The sequence below is a fragment of the Dreissena polymorpha genome, chromosome 4 (genome assembly GCF_020536995.1).
Source record: "Dreissena polymorpha isolate Duluth1 chromosome 4, UMN_Dpol_1.0, whole genome shotgun sequence".
In the NCBI taxonomy this organism is placed as follows: domain Eukaryota; kingdom Metazoa; phylum Mollusca; class Bivalvia; order Myida; family Dreissenidae; genus Dreissena; species Dreissena polymorpha.
Window position 1 is genome coordinate 108,677,724 of NC_068358.1, and position 23,726 is coordinate 108,701,449.

The window sequence follows — 23,726 nt, forward strand, 5'->3', positions numbered from 1 at the left end:
ACCGCTTGAAAAATCACCTGCTAACTAAGATATTAAGGTAGTGGGAGCCTTATGGGTACTTTTCCAGAAACACTCTTTGTTATTATATCCACAAAGTAAATTGTATATCACAATTAATTGCAAAATGTTAACTTTTTATACTTGGTTGAATACACCTACCCCTTGACTCGGTTGGGCGTTTTCTATGGATTTACCCTATATCCAAAATATGAAGTTTTTTGTAATGGGATATACATATATTTTGACAATTAACTTAATAAACGTACTTGACTGGATTTTGTTAGTAGATACAGAATTAAAAAAGTGTCATTAAAAGCGAATTGTGCGTTTGATGTATATAATATATGCACTTATCTGGATAAAATGGCAAAAACGACAACAAATGGTTCAGTGACAAGAAACTTTAATTACGTTTTATGTCACTTGTAGTGTGATGAAATGCATATATTGTACATATTTATTTAAAAAAAACAACAAATTTTCTACACACTGAATGAATTTCAGGAAGTTTTACCTTGCTTATCTCAAGAAATTTTACTTTGAGTATGCCTATCCCAATTCATTTTCACGCAATGAATTTAAGTATAAATGTGTATATCACTTCTTTTTGGGGGTTTTCTAGTTGCTTATTAAAAGCTACAGTTATAAACCATGACATGTGAAGAAATTTAGCTAACTTTGATATAATATTGATATAATAATACATTAATAATACAATCTTAAGGTCACCTAAAGTCAAAAGGCTACATATGAATACAGGCGCAGTTCACCACAAAATGTCAAAGTTGTCCCAATATTACGTAGCATTAAGATATATAAGTTATCATGTTTCTTTAAACATGTAGCACAATAATATACAATTTATATTTTAATAAAAACAGCCAGATTAATGACAACTAGATGTACATAATTTAGTATCAGTATAAAGCCATTGCGTGATTTTGACTGGCCGCGTGTCATTTGAAAGCCATATTATCTCGTTCCCTCACCTTTCGTCACTGAAAAACTGACCGATTTTAGGGACCACTTCAGATAAAATATTTTTTTGCTTTTGTGACTTGCGGTAGTCCCACATTGTTTTTAGCAATGTAAGTATCTCTAAAGTCATCCTCTCCGGAACTAGAAAATATGGCTTTCAAATGACACAATGCTAGTCCATATCCCGCAATTTTTCTCAGCTGTTGGTCGCTTTGGAGTTCTTCTATGCAACAGCACATCTAACAATCTAATGTTCTTTGCCTTTAAGGCTTTTCATGACTTAAACAAACTGAATTATGGATTGCAGTAACAGTAAAGATGTGGGTCATATTGTCAGTAATTTTACATGTTTTAAGCAAAGATCCCAGTGCTTCAACATCATCAGGAGCACCGTGGGCGTTGCAGGTTGCCTAGAGAACACGTTAACTAGATCTTCCTGTTTGTGTGACTGTCCAGGATACGATTTTTGAAACCCGGCAAAGAGACAACAAAACTGCTTACACAATTACAAAACGTTTCAAAACAGTGTGTGTTCAGTAATGCACTAACCAAAACCGAAAAATCAAACCTGCGCCCCTTATGAGCAACAAAAATGACTCTGGGAAACTTTGCAAGCAACATCATACAATCATGTAGAGAAGTTTAAATTGATACACTATCAACACTTCCATCATTTACACGCATTATGCCATGATCATCAACAGAGATGCCAATCACTTTCTGAGCTTCGGAAGAAATTGGCACTGTTGTCTTAACATATGTCGAGAACTTAAAACCCGTCTTCAAATGCACAGCAGCAATCTGAGTATTATCAGGCATTACTGTACCTCGAACTGAAATACAAAATTAAAGTCACACAATGCTTATTTCATGAATTTTATAATTCCCCTTTAAGTTTTATTCTGACGCCTTATATGATCGTTGGTTATGAGAAAAATCAATTTTCAGCACAACAAGCACATTACATATTGACAAGTCGTTTAACTCAAATTATCGCTTGTGAAAAGAATTCACCATTTATTTGAATAGCTCAGAATTTAAATATACCTATGCTCCTTCATAAGATTTATTACTAAAAGTAATGAATTTATTTTTAAAAATTGTAATATTTGGAATATCTTTTAATATTTTTTATAACAATCACAAATATTTTTAATAATGTGCCTGCCCTGGGGTTCTAATCTTTTAAAAAATGTAATTTTACCAAACTATGAACACAGTGCCTTTAATAAAACAATTATTATTAATATGTTTCATATTCATCTGGAATAGGAAATAAGAAGACAGTTGATAAAACAAATTCTAAAATTTGGCACCAGAATACTAGTCAATAACATTGTATTAAAAGTTAGTTTTTACACTAACTCCATTTCTTTCTCATAATCATCAATTTCAGCCTTGTTAGACGACGCAGTTGAGATTTTCTTGATGGCCTCCCCAGCTCGAGCCTCCATCTTCTTAAGATTTCTATTTGCAATAAGCGTTATGTTTAGAGTGGTTAGGAAGTTATTTACCTTCACTGGCCTGCCCAAACTGACTTTCATTGCTGAAAAGAGAATTGAAACTGATAAGAACATGAAACGAAATAAGGCCGTAGTTACTTAATAATGACGTCACAGTGTATTTTCATAGAAATCATTCGTATCACCATTACATTATTAAATAACATGAATGAGCAATCAATTGACATGACGCCTTATCTATGATCGCTCCGCCCACTAGAATTGATCCACCAATCAGCGATCGATTAATCGGGCGCACTCGTTAGCAACGACCTTTCCGCCATTTTCTAGACAAGCTACATGTTTAGGTTCACTTTTATTCCAACGAGTTTCTTTTGTTTTTCCTCTTTAAAAAAACGATTAAAATGGTTAAACGGTGTCACTCGGGATTATGTAACTCGGACAATCGATATCCTGACAGATAAGTTGGTGACATTGAATTTATTTCGAGAAATTCACGGTATGGGGATTCTCTCCCTTTCGTTGACTTCTGAAAATACGGGATTTGACGTCGATTTCATCGTTATTTCCCATAAACATTCTGACAGAGTCAATGTACGACTCATTAGCAAATTTTCTTCCTTGAATTCGTTGACGTAGAGAGCATCTATACGGCAAAAATGTTCACCAAAATCATCGGGTATATCGCTTAACCGTATCATAGACATGTTCATCTGCATTACTTTACGAGAACTGAAACCCAGCATGAAGCCTAATACATGCTGTGTTTTATTACTCTGATAGTAATGCACTTCATTGACATCATACATGTTATTTGAAGGTGACATGTGATATATTATCTTATTAACGGTATCTACACATTTGCAGTCATGTGGTGTCACCAATAAACGCTTTTAATCCACACTAGGAGCTCGAATGCCTAGATCTCATTTTTTAAACGAGTTTCGTTTATTTTGTTCGAATTAAATACGGAAATGAAATATGGCAAAACGGTGTAAAAAGGGTTAATGCAACTCTGACATTTGGTATCCAGAAAGATAAGTTAGATGAACTAAATTTATACCATTTCCAACGCGGCAATGCGGTCTTGACAAGAGCGAGTTGAAGCTTCAAGAATTACCGAGATCCCCTTTATAGAACATTAATTAATTTCACAAACTTGAAATGTCATATAAGCAATAACTAAGCATTATTAAGTATGTATTATGTCACGTGTGCATGTAAAATAATTGAGAATTTTGGTACCCAATTCGTGTAACTTTACGAAATCCCCGTTAAAAATCGCGTTTCTGTGTGTGTCAGAAACAAGTGAAAACCATTTTGTTATTATTTTAATAAAGACGTATGGATAAATGCTATTGTAAAAGAGTGATTATTACTGATATTAGTTAACCAATAAATGCGGTAACTTCGGGGAAGTCGGTATACCTGCGCGAGCGTCTGATATTGGTAGCCTTATTAATTTATAATAGCCAGACCGTATTCCATTTCGTACAACGCTAATTTTATATTAGACAATGTCCAAACTTATTGTGTTGTTTTTGCGCTTTAAATTATAGTGATTGATAAATGTCCCATAAGCAATGTTTAATATGATTAATATCACTTTTATACGCAATAACCTGTGGGATTGAGGTACCCACCCGGCGTCAGAAAGCGCGTAAAACTTCACCGAATTCCCAGTTATAAAGCGCTATTTCGTGTCAAATACACGGGTAGGGGGGAATGTTTCGGTAATAATTTTGTTAATAACACGGGTAAATACCGGCGAAGTGTTAATTTATTGCAAATACCACCATTACACGTAATAACGGGTTCGATTTCGGTAAGCGCGCAAGCGTTTGAGAGCGTGTTTAATGTACCGATTTACCCGTTATAAATAGCTGATGTTCTCTTTAATCGTATATTTTTTGCATTTGCAGAATAACTAAATGGCATCAACCCCTTTACAAGTGTAATATGGTGTTAAACAAGTCCAAAAAATCATCCGGAATATCGCGTAATTCTATATGCAGTCTAAATGCAAAGAGGCCATTTTGGTGTTAGCTTGTCTAGGTTTTCTTCCCGCTGAGCCACGTGATTAAGTGGGCGGAGCGATCACTGATAAGGCGTCATGTCAATTGGATTTAACAACACAAATGCAAAACTAAATTTGAAAACTGAATATCATGGACACCGGATTGTTTCCTTATATATTACACGATAAACAAATATTTACTGGGAATGACACTTGGAATTTTAAGGGGTCTGAAAATGTGTAAGAAGTCCAAAGATCAATGGCAATTGTAAAATGATTAAACATCGATAGAAATGGCAGGTTGAAAAATGAAGACATGCATACCTGTTCCAAGCTTGGTATTTACGTCAAAGCATGGCATTCCCCTGATCTTGAGATGGTGCTGCTTTCCATAAGCAACACGGTTGACAGCGATCACTGATAAGGCGTCATGTCAATTGGATTTAACAACACAAATGCGAAACTAAATTTGAAAACTGAATATCATGGACACCGGATTGTTTCCTTATATATTACACGATAAACAAATATTCACTGGGAATGACACTTGGAATTTTAAGGGGTCTGAAAATGTGTAAGAAGTCCAAAGATCAATGGCAATTGTAAAATGATTAAACATCGATAGAAATGGCAGGTTGAAAAATGAAGACATGCATACCTGTTCCAAGCTTGGTATTTACGTCAAAGCATGGCATTCCCCTGATCTTGAGATGGTGCTGCTTTCCATAAGCAACACGGTTGACTTCTCTACAGTCAGGGTTTTTACAAACAACGTACAAATAACCACTGAGGCCATTTTGTAGTTCGCCAACAATGTTATATATTGTCAAAGGAATGGGGCACAGATTACAAAACTGACCATACTGTAATTTGTTTAGCAAAACCTCCAGCTCAACGTGTCAATCAATCTTTCTTCCATACCCCCACCCACTTCTGCTTACTCTTTTCACGCCATTTAGCAAATGCGAATAGCTTTTACGTTAGTCATTTTCACACAAATCGCCATCGCAGAGTTTGGTAAATGAATAATTGTTATCGAACACAACGTTGTCGATTGCTGTTTGCTTCTTTTTCGATTTTGCAAATCGCTCTCTTTTATTTCTCACTTTCATTTTGCTAAGAAAATGTCAACAACCGTGACGTCATGAACACAAATATTTTATGAAACGAATTAATTTAACTGATATTTGTATAATATAGTTATTAAATCTTAAAGAGATAAGCAAATTTAACTCTTAAATAAAAAAATACAAATTTATTTCGTGTATTTAGTATATTTTCCGGACTTTACCGTAGATATCGCTTATAGCCGAAACGCTTTCCGAATACGGCGATATCGACCGACTATTCCCGATCTCATTAGGCACCTACTGCCTTAATAAGTGACTGTAGTGTAACGGTTATCAATAAAGCAATAAACCGTGTAATCGCTGTCGTCTTGTAAAATTGAAGAAAATACGCGTTAACCAGAACTCGAACAGCAAAAGTCTGCGCTATTGTTAGAAAAAAACACAAAATAAATATATTTTGATTAAGTTTTGTTTTTATACAAAACAAGAAAGTTTCACCGGTTCGCGTATGTGCCCAGTCCCTGTGATCTTTTATTATTGCCCAGTCCCTGTGATCAGTTATTAATTAAAAGAATTAGCTTTGTATTATTGGCAATACATGTTGTAGTAAATGTAATAGGCACAAATGCAGTACTTATTTACACTAATTTACACAAAAAAATCACCACTATGCAAGATATTCTTAAAACAAAAATATATACATTTATCCGTATAATAACTTCTCCTCCCATAAGCGAAAAAAAACGTATTACATACTAGTCGCCGCACTTCAGTGAATAATTATTATTTGTATGCCGTGACGCATGTGTTTTACGATTTTCTCAAAATAAGAATCCTAAGCACAGTCATAAGATAATATGACATTCGGATTGACCATTCGTGTTGCTGATTGATTATTGAGATTTGCGATTTGTAAAATGTCGGCATCAGTCAAATGCCGGCGTTTTTAGCGACTCGTAAACGACCGAATTTACATATAAGTTTGCTCTCTTACACATTTTTTTAGCTCAATACTCATTGTGAAATGGCATTCATCTGTTACTAATTCTTCATTGATGAACTAAAATCCCCCAAACCAAAACTGCTTTCGTTTTTCTTATTGCTTGTAACTTTTGCGAAACACATTTGCTAGATAGTGAAGAAGTGGATTTTATAGAAACGTGAAACACATAACGAGCACAATGGATTGATCTTTTTTTAAACACCATATTTTCTGAAACAAAAATCACAGTGACTGATTTCGTCCATTTTGTATAAACATAGGTTTTGCAATTATCTTCATTTCTGTGACTAAACATGAAATCTCCCATATTCATAACGGCTAGTGAAATATATTATACAATATTTACTCTAAAATTAAGATACGAAAACATATTTAAACAAGAGCACCTTCTTGCGGGTGCAGACCGCTCATCTATTTTTCTTTTTAAAGGTGTAAGGACCTATCTCAATTTCAATCACAAAGGATGGAGGGGTGGAGTGGAGAGGGGTGTATAGTGTGGGGGTGTGGTCATTTATTACATTATCTTCCAAAAATTGAAGAATGACCTTGAGCTTGAACTTCCACCACTCAAAATGTGCAGCTTCATGAGAACGCCGCTTTGATTTTTTATATAAAAAAAATTGACTTTTGACCTTGAAGGATGACCTTGACCTTGAAGGATGACCTTGACCTTGAACTTCCACCACTCAAAATGTGCAGCTTCATGATAATGCCGCTTTGAAATTTTTTATTTGTTTTTTGACATTTGACCTTGAAGGATGACCTTGACCTTGAAGGATGACCTTGAACTTCCACCACTCAAAATGTGCAGCTTCATGAGAACGCCGATTTGAATTATTATTTTTTTACCTTGAAGGATGACCTTGAAGGATGACCTTGACCTTGAACTTCCACCACTCAAAATGTGCAGCTTCATGAGATACACATGCATGCCACATATCAAGTTGCTATCTTCAATATTAAAAAAGTTATGGCCAATGTTAAAGATTTCGGACGGAGAGACGCCATATATTTGACATTTGACCTTGAAGGATGACCTTCACCTTTACCTTTCACCACCCAAAATGTTCAGCTCCATGAGATACACATGCATGCCAAATATCAAGTTGCTATCTTCAATATTGAAAAAGTTATGGCCAATGTTAAAGTTTTCGAACGGACAGACACCATAAATTTGACATTTGACCTTGAAGGATGACCTTGACCTTTCACCACTCAAAATGTGCAGCTCCACGAATTACACAGGCATGCCAAATATCAAGTTGCTGTCTTAAAAAGTGAAAAAGTTATGGCCAATGTTAAAGTTTTTTTCGGACTGACAGACAGACTGACTGAAATACTGACGGACAGTTCAACTGCTATATGCCACCCTACCGGGGGCATAAAAATATTTTTTTGGGGGTGGGGGTGGGGGCAGGGTATAGTGTGAGGTTGTGGTGGTCATTTATTAGATGATCTTTAATTTTAAAAAAAATAATGGGGGGGATTGAGGGGGGATTGAGGGGGGGGGGGGGGCGGGGGGATGGTTTGGTCGGAGTCAATTGTGCTATGTCAGGTAAGAGTTGTTTTGTCAAAGTATCAAACGAATCTAATCATAAATAAAGAAGTTATGGCAATTTAAGCAAAATTTATTAATTTGACCTTGAGAGTCAATGTCATTCAAAGGTCAAGGTAAAATTCAATTTGCCAGGTACAGTACCCTTATGATAGCATGATAGTATTTAAAGTTTAAAAGCAATAACCTTGATACTTTAGAAGTAAAGTGAATCTAAACACAAAATGTAACCATATATTCAAAGTTACTAAGTCAAAAAGGGCCATAATTCGGTAAAAATGACAACCAGAGTTATGCAACTTGTCCTTTACTGTCCCCTTATGATTGTTTGCGAGTGTTCCAAGTATGAAAGAAATATCTATGATACTTTAGGGTTAAAGTGGACCAAAACACAAAACTTAACCAAATTTTCAAGTATAAAGGGCCCATAATTCCGTCAAAATACCAGTCAGAGTTACATAACTTTGCCTGCACAGTCCCCTTACGATAGTTAGTAAGTGTTGCAAGTATAAAAGCAATGGCTTTGATACTTTAGGACAAAAGTGGACCTAAACACAAAACTTAACCGAATTTTCAATTTTCTATGTATAAAAAGGGCACATAATTCTGTCAAAATGCCAGTCCGAGTTACATAACTTTGCCTGCATAGTCCCCTTATGATAGTTAGTAAGTGTTGCAAGAATGAAAGCAATGGCTTTGATACTTTAGGACAAAAGTGGACCTAACACAAAACGTAACAAAATTTTCAATTTTCTAAGTATAAAAAGGGCACATAATTCCGTAAAAGTGCCAGTCAGAGTTACATAACTTTGCCTGCACAGTCCCCATTCGATAGTTAGTAAGTGCTACAAGTATAAAGCAATGGCTTTGATACTTTAGGAAAAAAAAGTGGACCTAAACACAAAACTTAACCAAATTTTCAATTTTCTAAGTATAAAAGGGCACACAATTCTGTCAAAATGCCAGTCAGAGTTACATAACTTTGCCTGCTTAGTCCCCTTATGATAGTTAGTGAGTGTTGCAAGTATGAAAGCAATAGCTTTTATACTTAAGGAATAAAATGGACCCAAACACAAAACTTAACCAAAAATTTTAAATTTTCTAAGAATAAAAAGGGCACATAATTCTGTCAAAATGCAAGCCAGAACTATCTAACTTTGCCTGCCCAGTCCCCTAATGATAGTAAGTAAGTGTACCAAGTTTGAATGCAATAGCATTGATACTTCATAAGAAAAGTGTACCTAAACGCAAAACTTAACCGGACGCCGACGCCGATATCGACGCCAAGGTGATGACAATAGCTCATAGGTTTTTTTTTCAAAAAATAGATGAGCTAAAAATAGAGGTGTCCACACAAAAAACGTAAATGAAAATTTACAGACGCTATAAAAATATTGCAATGACGATCGGATACGGGTATGCACTTTGTATGGCGAAGATTGTATCGACTGAAAACTTAGATAGATAGATAATTATGCTTTATTTAGTAAAAAAGGCAATATGCCCATCCGTCCACATATAGCACAATACAAAGAAATATATAATATAGGTGAGACATGTCACGTCATGTTAGGTATCTGTACATACATATTGTAACTTAAAGATACAGCAATATGGCAAGCGAAATGCACATTAATTCCTTAAACCACGGTTTAACAGTTAACTATATAGTTAAGAGACTTTGAACCCGGGTTCAAAGTGCCGTTTGCACATTAAATCCTTAAACCCGAGTTCAAGAGTTTGAACTGCAGTTCAAAGTCTCTTAACTCTATAGTTAAGAGAGGACCAATGAAATCGCGGCATTTACCTTCTATATTTAGCTAATTGTGGTTTAAGCTCCGCTGATTGGTTGTCTCTGAATTATGTAGATAAGAGATTTGTATCTATTTATAGACACACTTTGAACTGCGGTTCAAACTCTTGAACTCGGGTTTAAGGATTTAATGTGCAAACGGCACTTTGAACTCGGGTTCAAAGTCTCTTAACTCTATAGTTAACTGTTAAATAATTAATGTGCATTCCTCGCGTATTAACCCCAGTTTAAGACTTTGAACCGCAGTTTAAGACTTTGAAAAATAGGTTAAGACTTTTAGGTGTTTGGTTGTCTTTGCACATTAATTATTAACCAATTAACGCCCGTCCATTCGTCATGTGATTTGTTCCTGGCGCATTTCTATCAAGATGGCGGCAGATGAAGTTAGTGAATTATTACGCACGTTTGAAACAGCATTCCAAGATATAGAAGGAAAACTTCAAAGTGGTTTTGCAGACAACGCAGACTTCGTCAAAAGTGTGAGGTTATTGCAGCAAATAAGGTTATATTTATATATTTTCTTTGTGATCCTTTTATGGTATAAATCTGATAGAAATACCCCAACCCGAAATACAGTCGATTCGGATTGGTGTACAGTTTGTCAATCAGCTCTGGAAAATCAGCAGTTTCGATAAATTTGTATTTAATTTTCCATAATGCCCCAATAAAAAAATGATAATTGTCTAAGGTATACATTAGGTAAAAGAATAAAGTAACAAAGTTTAAGTAAGAAAGCTTTTGTATTATGCTTACAGGGGGGATAAATGCAGCAAAAAGTTAACCAGAACTGATTGAATGAGTAATGTTTTGAAATGCGCATATGGAAATAGAAGGCTTTATTATTTTCAAATACAAAAATTGCTGATTGAAAAAAATGCCTTGATAATGTTTTGAAATACTAATTCTGTAAGTTGAATGATATTAAATAATTTTCCGAAAAGGTGAACTTTAATTGGCTATTTTTGACAAAAAACTGCATTTGCAGTCTGGCCTAACCTGTTATCATACAAAATAAATTGTACCCTTTATTTTTACATCATCTCACATTGACACTAAATTCCGAAAGAAACTATTGTGGACTGGACTTGTGAATTAACGTTTTTTGCCAGGTTATTCTAAACTGGTTGACTGACTGTACAGTCAAGTTACTATTACCGGATCATTACCCATAGCGGATCACTTTGATGTTCAGGACCATGCGTATCGCGATAAATAGTTGACATTTTTAGATGATATTTTGCACACAGCATCACCAAGGTCGCTTTTTTTTCAAACGTATTGATTGAGTCGTAATCGGAGCTATTCGTTTTCAAACATTTTGGTATGTTTTGGCGACATGTATATACGACTTTGTTGACTTCCGTCTCGTTTCCAAATAGAGGTTTAACATTATACGCGGCCACATTCTAAAGCTCTGTTGGAAAGTAAAGAGTTTACGCATTAATTTAAAGGCCATTTAGTAGTCTTTCACCCTGCAAAAGTCCGTTTCAGTTTTGATTCGTGTTTAAGATTTTGCAACACCTTAAATGAAATGAAGAATTAGGGCAATAACGGATCAAGCGTGATAATATGTGATTGATAATATAATATATTAAAATATATGCACATCTTGTTGATTCTTTCAATAAATGATCTCACTCGTGATGTTTTATTTATGTTCCATGATCAATACCGATGATTAGATATGATTAAAACAATTAACATTGTTTATAAGATGCCCATCTTTTCGATCTATTTAGGTTTTTCAACAGATAATTCACACAAGAACACCATGCGAAACGTGTATATAAAAGATCACATATAGAAAACAATTCAAAAAATAATGAATATTATTTATAACTGACAATGTAACTTGGTCGTTGTAAACAACACAGTTCATGTTTCGATAATTCAAATAGCATATGTTAGATGCCCCTGGAGTGGTTTCGATCGCGTGATCCGTTACGGCTACAACTGATCCGTTAATGCATGAATTCTGCGGCAAAAAAAGGTATCACAAATACATTTTGCCTGCGATTAAAAATAAAACTATGTGCTGAATCAGTAAGCAAAGTAATATTTAATCAAACTGGTGTAAAAGAAGTCTCAAACGTTTATTGCTTTTCATCAGAACAACTTTATTACGCAAGGAAAGTGACATAAATGAACTGTACCACTCAATGCGACCAACGGTTCCTGGAGTACTTAGTAGAATTAAGTACGAGTTCAGCGACCATAGCATAACATTGCGGTGTGCTGAAGAGCGCATCAAGGAGTATCTGGAGATCTTCATAGAAGACCATATTGGTGACCTGGGTTTACCTAAACTCTTACAATACTGGACAGCTTCAAACATTCTAGTGGTGCCAACGCTACATGTTTCCTTTACTTCTCAGGAAGGTGCGGGAAGGTGCCCCTTTGTGAACTCGTGCATTGCACAACTCAACCTGAGTAGAATGTTTGTTTCTTGTGAGGAATTTGTGCATGAGTTCAAGTGTTACTTGAACAGTGGGGAAGCACAAGAATTTGACAGTATTTGAGTGTGTCCAAGAGTATGAGATAGCTGAGATCACTCAAATACTGTCAAATTCTTGCTTTAACCTACTAGTATATTCTTATGGGCCCGCTTCATCAAACATCGTACGACAAATTTAGCATACGATACGAATTTCAAAGAAACATTATTTTAACAGACCGAAGCATATTTTTGCTTATTTCTAGTAAAAGTATTTATTTCATCATTTTCTTACCAATGCCTTTTATCTTGCGGAGCTATTTATCAACAGCTTGTATATTTTTAGTTTTTAAATTTAAGTTATAAATTAAGATTGTTGTACGATCTTTGATGAAACGGTCCCATAAAAATATACGTTAAAGCAATCGTGAAAGAGAATGTGGGAAAATGTAGCTAGAAATGGTTTTGAACATGCATAATTGTGTCGTGTTCTGAGAAAACTGGGCATAATGCTTATGCGTAAAGTAACACTTTCCGCCTTATCTGGATTTTCGCTAGGAAGAGACATCATTTATACGAAACATTCCACAAAAGCGGAAATTGTCGTCCCTGATTAGCCTGTGCGGACTGAACAGGCTAATCTAGTGTAATACCCTGTATCCGAATACTATACACGTCCGAAATATGTACACTTAAGAATGCCTTACCTGTTTAACTTTAATAATCCAAATTTTCCTTGTTGTTATCTGGTTTAACAACCATTATCAAATGTTTGTTAAATCCAGTTAATGCTTTCTCCATTATTGAATATCCATTACTTGTAATTTGAATCGCCAGCATTGAATCGAACGCGGGTTAAATGTTCCAAAATGTCCGCCATTTGCAATGTCGAAGGTTATGACATAGCAAGTTAATTCTACGCGAATAAGTTATATCTTATCGAAGAAATGTGTTTTCCCAATGTTCATGTGTAGTATTATGACCTGTTAACTGTTTTATTGTTACAATGTTACTTATACAGTTAGTAGTCCTGTCAGATATTAATGCTGGTGGGGAACTATTTCAAGTATTTTCGCGCAATGCTTTCGCATTGCTTTCACTATGTGTTAGATGAAATATTATTATTATGATTGAGAAATGTAATGAAAGCATTGTATAGTTATGCATAATATTTTCTGAGCTTTTTATTGATGTAATGCTTTCTTGTTAGACTTGCAATGCTGTTAATGCAAATGTTGTTAATGTTGCTTAAACCGTTTTACATAGTTAAATACTTTCATGAAAGTCTGGCTCTGATTGGTCGCCAGCAACGCCCAGCCTCAGCAACTGCTTATAAATAGAGCTGTGGTTGATGATGAAGTCAGTCGTAACTCACTAGTCAGTAGTGACTTGACCCAGAATAGTCGCTCATTACTTAACAACCCATTTAAGATGTCAAAAGCCAACAAAGGTAAACACTAACATATACGACTCACTTACCTACGTTTAATCTACATCTGTACGTCATAGTTCTGACTAGTTCTAACTGACATTTTGCATCTGCATTAAATACTATTTAGAATAACTATAAAGAGTGACGACTGATTTCATCGCTTTATTTAATCTGAACTGCTGTTCAAATAGTTAATATCATACTTGTTGTTTAATTAACCACTCATAGTACTGTTTATATGGCAAACGTTAAGCTTCTGCCCTAATAAATAAATAGTTACAGAAACCATCCTGACTTCTTTTTAATGCGTTTGAGTTCTGAATAAATAAAATGCAACATCATCGATACCGCTCGGCTTACACTGGGATGACAATTTACGCACAAGCATTATGTCCAGTTTTCTCAGAACGCGAGACAATTATGTTTATGATTCATTGCATAGTTTGTTTATTTAATTTACTACAAATTTGTATTACATTATGTCTACCTTGAGGTTGTTGTACATCTATAATTATGTTACAATTATAGTATTTTCTGTTAACGAACAAATGCGTTTGTATCGAATACAAAATTAAATTAAATTAAATGAATGCAACTGATAAATGACGAATACATTATATTGCAAACAGTGCTCATAGAAGACAACATGTATCAAACAATAAACATTTTCAGACGAACACGCCTTATGAAAATAATAACAACTACGGAATTTCATATTCCATAACATTGCAACCATACGAAATTTTGTCAAAATTATATATTGTCAAGACTGTGACATACAAATTGAGAAGACAACATATATCAATCAAGCCAAATAAACAACTCATGATTCTGAAAACATCAAACGCAAGCATATGTCTTTTTTCCAGTTAATAGACATGTAGTAATAAATGTATATGCCGATTTCGTATTTGAGCAGCAGCAGTACCGGGTAGAGCATTTCAAAAACCTAAACACAAATGTATTTCACTTCTGTGATTTTTGCTATTCCTTGACAAGGATCCGACCCAAAAAAATCATTGCTACTAACTACTGTGCAACTGCTATGTCCTTCGCAGGTCGTTTGGATTTTCTGAAAAGCAGACAGATGACTGCATGGCCCTAGTCCATAGAAACCAGCAATGATTTTGATCTTTCCCGTCGTGCACGATATTTTCTCTTCCTTCCCCTCTGGAATCTTGATATCGACTGATGCGTGGAAACATAAAACGAAGCTCATTTCAGAAATAACAAAGCAGAATCCCTTCAACGGTAGATTAGTGTTTTCTGTGCAACTAAAGTTATATGTTGTGTATTCAAGACAGTCGAGCTCCTTCAAGTTTCAAATGCGTTTTAAATTATACAAACATACTGATGCTCAACATGTATTTGAATTATTTAAAAAGTAACGTACCAAAAAGCTGATGTTATCAGACGTATGCAGTATGCACGAGACCTAAACAAAAGTTGTTTGGTTCCATTTACACGACTGACCCACCTGTTTGGTCGTGACCCTTAACTTTTTTGTGATCGAGTTTACGATCATTTTTTGCTACACTTACTTTTTAATACAAGAAATTAATGTAAATCAGAGATTCGGAAGAGTTCTGTCATTGATTGTTTTGTTATTTGTGAATTCAGTGAAAAAGGTTTGGCAATTGTTTTGAGTTGATATTGGAAACAAACAACTTTGTTTTCCCTAAGTGCGCCTAAAATGACTAGTACTTACTTTCCGCTTGGCATTCAACATCTGGAACCCACTCTCCGTTGAGGCATTGCATAATAGTCACGTCATCCTTGGCAACGTACCTTTATGCAAATAGAATGGTTTAGCTCCAGAAAAAATACATTTAAACAGAAACTGTAGCTCTAAAATAATTGTTTTAATACAAAAGAGTTTTCATGGTCGTATGGTCTTTAATTACAATGTGAAAACATACTTTTTGCTCAATCGGTGATATTGAAATGGCAGATTAGTGAATGCTTGCGACACAATTGCATGTACGTGAACATCTTCGTAATGCGTTTAAGAAAGAGGCATATGCAATTCAACATAGACGTGTCTGCACGTCCAGCTTCATGAGAAAAGATGGAGCATTTGAAATGATGCTAAATTACAGCATAGGTTTTTTTGCGTCAAATCTAAGTAGATTGCCATTGACCTGCACCACGTTAAATGTTCGATTCTCAAGAAAGATGTTAGATTTCACAATATTATTTTAAAGCAGTGGTTGCGCATTAGCTGTTGCTTTTTATAGGGCTAGGGACACATTTACATAACTTCAAAGACTTAATCACAAAGTAACGCTTTAAATCAACAACAATATAACAGTGTTTATTAATTTAATGCATTAATTTTCATTATAATGTGTATCGAATAAAGAGATAAATTTCCTTAAAGTTTTCCTCTTACGTAAGAATATTCGAGACATTTCTTTAAATTAATTACAGCTCAAATCAATACATGAATAGATCAGACAAATTACCCTGTGTTGCATTTGAGTTGTCGTCTGTTCAAATGCCTGTTCATGTTTCCCAGAAGTTGGCCATGTTGTATCATAATGTACGGTGCGCATTCTAAAAAATATAGCATTTTAAAAACAAACCGGAACTCATTCGTTCAGATTGATACATCAGTAAAATGTATTTTCTCGAAATATTACGTTCAAAATAGCTCTCAGTGCCAAACACAACTTACTACCTACTTTACAAATACTATTACATGCTAATAACGCTGTTTATATTTGAGCTTCGTTCAGAAGGGCCGGTGTTGATCTGATGCGTTTTGTTGTCCGCCATTCTTGGGTATATTGAGATGCTTGTGAATCATGAAGTAGATTGTTCAATTGAGTTCGGGATATCTGACATTACTGAACTATAAGCGTTTGTACCGCTAAGACCCTCAGGCCTAAATTAAAATTGAGTTTGTTTGCCCTTTACCGACCGACCCACTTTTTACCCCCCGACCCAAAAATTTTTATTGCGATTTCTGAAAACGTATTTTTTTTATTTTCGTTTTTTTTCGACGATCATAAAAGAGCCGACAGCAATATTTATTCGTGCGCGTATTTATATCCCTGTCTATTATTATCGCCCCTGACCGATCTAGGTCACTCCGATGGTTGGAATTTCATACGCCACAATATAGGCAGTAATGCAAGCGTCTATAACCAGCATCGCGATCGGCGGTGTTCCGTGAAAATGACCGAACGACATCATACTTAACTATTGGTTCGCGAAAGTAGTCGGACATATACGAGTTTACGTTCGTTGTACACATGCTGTTAACATGATCTAACTCTAATACGGCGGACAATGAAAAGAAATAACGATGCTCAGCGAGGACAAATGACTATCGAATTTACGACGGACATCATATAAATAGTATGGATTAATGAAAAGAGCGTGTCATTCTACGATGGAGCATACGTTTTAGATACAAATAAAACTCTTTTTTTGGAAATGTATGAACTGAATGTCACAGAACAAGTGTTTGAAAATTGGAATGCAGTCTACTCGCAAGGAAAAATACATCAAACAGTTACAGGATTATTGTTCGAAAATGCAAAATAAAAGACAAACATGATTTGATTTATATGCAAGTGGATCTGTGTTTAATCAGATTCATGTGCATATTCTGCTTTATTATGTTTGCCACACTAAACAGTTTACTGTAATGGCATGTTAGTGAAATGGATATGTAAAGGTAAACTTATTTAAAATATTAATGTCTCTTAGCTAAATACATCGACAACACTCAAGTATATATGTTTAAAGCGTTAATATATCCACAAACTGAATCTAACACCCTTAATTTATTTCCCAAAATCAAGTTTTCATGCTTAAGTATATATGTTTAAAGCGTTAATATATCCACAAACTGAATCTAACACCCTTAATTTATTTCCCAAAATCAAGTTTTCATGCTTATGTTAGTTGCAATAATACAACTTTCAGCTATTGACCCTCTGAGCTGTACGTTTGTTCTCATAAAAGCTCAGAGCATTCAAGAAGAAATAATGCTTTATAATAATGTTCAGTTTGCCCTTTTATGAATTTACTTTGCCATGACGAGACTATGCACTAACCGGTCAAACACTTAAAATTGAGGCCTGTAAAAATTTCAACTGGCCTGTGAATTGTTTCTCCTGGTAGGCAAGTCTGGCCTGTAAAATGTGACGGTCTTTCGCCATGTCTGAATTTTTCCATTAAAGGCTTTGGGCTGTCTTTCTACACTCCTTCAACGCTTGTTGCATGCTAATTAAGCGCAATTTAAGGGAAAGGTTTAAGTTAAAAATAAAAGCTGTCTGGCTGTTAAATAATTACAAATGCATTTGATCAATTAACATCTTATAATGAACAAATATTTAATGTAATAACACACAAACATGCATTTGATATTAATATATGCAAGAAACAGCAAACAAGATAATGTTAAGCTACATAGGGCTTCGTACACTGCAACAGTGCTTTAATAACAGTGTTTTAAATATTTATAGACTATTAGTGTATAAAAAATATAATTTCTCAAATAAAATAAAATAATTTTCCTACCTACCTACCCACCTGTAAAATTTAGGGTCGGTAAAGGGCAAACCAACAATATTTTAATTGTGGCCTCATCGGTTTTTGGTCTCAGTTCAAAAGGTTATTTATGCTAGACAACAAGTAGGTCTATGAAGCTTTTATAAAACGCTCCGAATATAACTCCTATAGAAACCAGATTCTTACAAAAATCTTGATAAACTTTCAGGGATGTCTGACAATCCTAAACGACTGAATGTCCATATTGACGGAAGCGACCAAACTGTAGTATTTTAAGGCTAATTTCAGTAATTTGTGTTTCAGCAATTTACGGGATATCCCCTTTCCAAAATAAACACGTTTTCCCGTTCTTTAAATTTTCTTTTCAAATTGTAAGCTTTATGTTGTGAAAACTAAATCGTCACAAAATTGGACAAAATGTAAATATGAGAAATGTGTACACAATCCCAAAATGTTTGTTTTTCAAACGTCAAGCCTATTTAATAACCTCACCTATGACGGTCCCAATCAGTCCTGAAAAAGAAGGAGGGTTGGGCGAAGGACCAGCTACACTACCCTGTAAAAAAACGCTAGCAACACAAACGCTATTATCTTTCAAAAATAAGAAAAAAATGGGAAAAAAATGTGTTTTTTTGGTGGAGGGGGGGATTCTGGGGTTGGTATGGTGGATGGTTTGGGTGGAGTCCATTGTGGTGTGTCAGGTAAGTGTTGTTTTTGTCGAAGTATGAATCAAATCTGATCATAAATAAAGAAATTATGGCAATTTAAGCAATATTTATTAATTTGACCTTGAGAGTCAAGGTCATTCAAAGGTCAAGGTCAAATTCAACTTGCCAGGTACAGTACCCTCATGATAATGAGAAAATATTCGAAGTTTGAAAGCAATAGCTTTGATACTGTAGAAGTAAAGTGGATCTAAACACAAAAATTAATAAAATATTCAAAGTCAAAAAAGGGCCATAATTCCGTTAAAATGCCAACAAGAGTTATGCAACTTTTCCTATACAGTCCCCCTTATGGTATTTAGCGAGTCTGAAAGCAATTATAGTTATGATACTTTAGGAGTAAAATGGACCAACACACAAATCTTAACCAAATGTTCAATAATCTAAGTATAAAAGGAGACATAATTCTGTCAAAATGCCAGTCAGAGTAACATAACTTTGCCTGCACAGTCCCTGTATTATAGTTAGTAAGTGTTGCAAGTATGAAAGCAATGGCTTTGATACTTTAGGAATAAAGTGGAGCTAAACACAAAACTTAACCAAATTTTCAATTTTCTAAGTGAAAAAAGGGCCATAATCCTTACAAAATACTCGATACAGTTGTCTGCTCTTTTTTATAGATTGGGGTCATGCTGGTAAAGAAGTATGCAAAATATGAAAGCAATATGTCAAGGGATATAGAAAATATTTGAGGTGGTACGCAAACTTTAACAAAGATTTATAAAAAATATGCATATTTTAAGTGAAAAAAGGGCCATAATCCGTACAAGATGATTGATACAGTTGATTGCTCTTGTTTATAGGTTGGGTTCATTTTGGTAAAGAAGCTTGCAAAATATAAAAGCAATATGTCAAGGGACATTGAAAATATTTGAGGTGGTACGCAAACTTTAACATTGTCCAACGGGAACGCCGACGCCGGGGTGAATAGGATAGCTCAACTATATATATTTATAATAATTATTGTTATTTTATTATAATAAACATGTTTCATTTAAAATCAGAAGTAGGTAATCAAACAAATATTTAGCACGTTTTTGTGACAAATCGTTAGCACGTTTTTGTGACGAATCGTTAGCACGTTTTTGTGAACAATCAAATCATTTTTCCTCAGTATCGAGGGCAATATTTTAACTTTCACATACACTATAATCTTTACATGAAACAAGCGGTGATAAAAATTAGCAATTAATTGATTATCTTTCTACATGTTAAAATCTTGAATTGAATGGTCGGCCTAACAATATATATTCATATAACGTTATCTACCTTAATGTCATTGTGACTTTAATGTTTTTCTTTGACGAGTGTAGTACTGATGTTAAATAAGTAGTTTCCAGGGGTGGTAAATGTTTTGTGGTGATGTGACGTTGGTGTTACAAATGGCGCTGATTCGAATTAAACAATATTTAACTTCAACTACTTCAAACGTTAAGTAAGATTACCTTCACCCTTGCAAGTCACATTTCCTTCTTCAATGTAGCAAACTCCATAACCTGAACAGTTACATCGACCTGCGAGCTGTGAAATTTAAGATTAAAGAATGATGTATTAACAAATAACAGTAGTCTTCTATTATTTGTTTATGGTAATTCAACAAAGAATGAGCCAGTTTTTGTAAATGAAATTTTTGGTAATAAAATGGTAATACATTTATTTGGTTCATAAATGTAATAAGAATTACAATTGTTTAATGTAAACATTGTAAGTTTTTGCTAACGTAAATATTATAAGACGTTTAGACTGCACGCAAACAACTCTTAATAAGTACGTTATAATACCAAAATGCATGTTATTACTAAGTTATAAACATACATTTGACAAACCATCTTGAAAGTCACGCTTCTTAATGTAAATGCAATCATTCTTCTGTTCTGTTTCTGTATCTGCGATTTCCAAATCTGTAATGTTGATAAAGGTTGATATAAGTTTTTAGTCAAGGTAGTGTAAAATGCTTACGGTTTCAGCCTGTTTGATCGTAAGATACGAAAAAAATTAATCACTATTTGGGCCTAGCGTTATATTAAATGCCCCGCCTTTCAGAATGTATACGTTACGTAGTAAAATGTTGCTATAACACGTTTTTGTTATACCTTATGAAAAATAATATGACCTTCCTGCATTGAAATAACAGCAGTTAAAATAAACAAATTGTTTTTTTCACCGGTGAAAATAACACATTTTCGGAACTACTTTATATATTTTTGGATTATCATATCAAGATTTACTTCAAGATTTATATATATTTTTTATGATCACGAGTGAATTAAAAACGACATTCCATCGAATCCAACACATGTTCTTGTTATTTTATGCTTTTTCACCGTTTATTTACATATCAGAAGAGTTTAACCGGAGAACTTCGCTGGTATAATGACGTTATTTTGTGTATTGAAATGTATTAAGGCACGCCACGGGAGGAAGGGTAACTTTTGAACGAAAGGGAAACAGCTGTTAATTATTTTCTTGAAAAAGGGGCATAAAAACAACACAAAATGTGTTCATGTCAGTGTACGATCGTTTGTTATTTCACTCGTGAAATAGCAAACGATCTTACACTGACATGAACAAATATCCCCTATATGTTACTTTAATAACGCACGGCAGAGCTAGGCCAGACGTCTATAATCGACCCGTTGACAAAATAAGAGCCCGATGGCATTTTGCCCGAAATCCGTAATGCGGCCAGGGCCGATTATAAACATCCGACCAGGCTCTGTCGTGTGTAGTCTTTTATATTACTTGTCATATTTTTGTTACTTCACTAAGATATATTACCGAACAAGCTTTCCGTACTTCTTTTCATTCAATGTGATAACGCATCTCGTGTGACGTAATTTCTGTGACGAAACACATAAACTCGACTCACTGGAGATATAGAGGACATTTGTTCATGTCAGTGTAAGATCGTTTGTTATTTAACGAGTGATCATAGAAAATATATTTTCACGAGTGGCGTTCTTACACTGACATGAACAAATTTTCTGTTTCTTTCATGCCCATTTTTCAAGAAAATAATTAACAGCTTTTTCCCTTTCGCTCAAAAGTTACCCTTTCTCTCGTGGGTGAAAAAAGCAAAAAATAAAGAGAAAATTTGTTGAATTCGGTGGAATTCCGATTTTAATTCACTAGAGACCATAAAAAATTTGATAATCTTGATATGATAATCTAAAAATAGAAAAAGTAGTAACGAAAATGTGTTATTTTCACCGGTGAAAATAACCATTTGTTTATTTTCACTGCTATTATTTCACTGCAGAAATGTCACATTTTATCATAAGGTATAAAAGAAACCTTGTTAGCATATTCGCAAAAATAGATGACGCGTGGCAAAATTCAAGTTGCATAGGAATTGTCTACAGAAATGTCATAAATGTACACATAACAGCGGCTTTTGCCCGGAATATATTTGTGTACATTTATTTCGCAGTGCGGTCAATAGTACAGACTTTAAAGTGAAGCGCGAATGGTTTTAATGCAAAAAATAGGAAACTAGATTGTCGGTACTGAGCAAACATTTCGGATCGATATTTCTCTGAATTTTTGGGGGTAAAAAATTCGTCGAACAACTGAACAATTTGCTGCTGACTAATTGGAAAAAACGTTTAATGCAATATCAACATAATGATATCAACGCCTTATTATGTGGCTCAAATGCAAAAGTCTTGGGCTACAGGGCAGAGGAAGATTTTTCTTCGAAATAAAATCATCTTTAAAACTCTTATTACAGCTAAATCGACATAGCGAGAAATATACCTTCATTTGTAATAAAATGCAAGTTTATCTAAGAGTATTATACTTCAGCAATAAATAAAAAATGTCAGAATATTAACATGTACCTGTTTTCGTATACAGATCACAGCCGGGAATCAGCCGGCGGTAACCGACCATTTAACACCATGACCTCCTAGCACACAGCTCCATACATGACTGCAGCGTGGAACCAAACTCGAACATGTACATGTGCTGGTCTTTATCCAGCGACATCGCCAGACAACTGCCGAAACGACCAACCATTAGGCCTAAATTAAAATTGAGTTTGTTTGCCCTTTACCGACCGACCCACTTTTTACCCCCCGACTCAAAAAATTTTATTGCGATTTCTGAAAACGTATTTTTTTATTTTCGTTTTTTTCGACGATGATAAAAGAGCCGAAAGCAATATTTATTCATGCGCGTATTTATATCCCTGTCTATTATTATCGCCCCTGACCGATCTAGGTCGCTCCGATGGTTGGAATTTCATACGACCCAGAATAGACAGTAATGCAAGCGTCTATAACCAGCATCGCGATCGGCGGTGTTCCGTGAAAATGGCCGAACGACATCATACTTAACCATTGGTTCGCGAAAGTAGTCGGACATATACGAGTTTACGTTCGTTGTACACATGTTGTTAACGTGATCCAAGATGGCGGACAATTAAAAGAAATAACGATGCTCAGCGAGAACAAATAACTATCGAATTTACGACGGACATCATATAATTAGTATCGATTAATGAAAAGAGCGTGTCATTCTACGATGGAGCATAGGTTTTAGATACAAATAAAACTCTCTTTTTTTTGCAAATGAATGAACTGAATGTCATAGAACAAGTGATGAAGTGTTTGAAAATTGGAATGCAGTCTACTCGCAAAAAAAAGTACATCTAACAGTTACAGGATTTTTTTGTCGAAAATGCAAAATAAAAGACAAACATGATTTGATTT

General features: G+C 34.7%; 2 protein-coding genes across 3 annotated transcripts in view; both read right to left on the reverse strand.

The window, feature by feature from the left end:
- The window catches only part of LOC127879975 (protein fem-1 homolog C-like), a 126,960-nt gene that overhangs the window by 1,791 nt on the left and 101,443 nt on the right, over positions 1-23,726 (reverse strand). The gene's annotated exons all lie outside the window — the stretch shown is intronic.
- LOC127879979 (uncharacterized) lies at positions 14,376-23,623 on the reverse strand. Its single transcript, XM_052427133.1, has 6 exons — positions 22,854-23,623; positions 20,830-20,915; positions 20,460-20,535; positions 16,231-16,321; positions 15,474-15,553; positions 14,376-14,953 (listed from the first exon to the last, which is right to left on the reverse strand). The coding sequence occupies exons 1-6, from the start codon at positions 22,903-22,905 to the stop codon at positions 14,715-14,717; spliced, it is 624 nt and encodes a 207-aa protein (XP_052283093.1). The 5' UTR covers positions 22,906-23,623; the 3' UTR covers positions 14,376-14,714.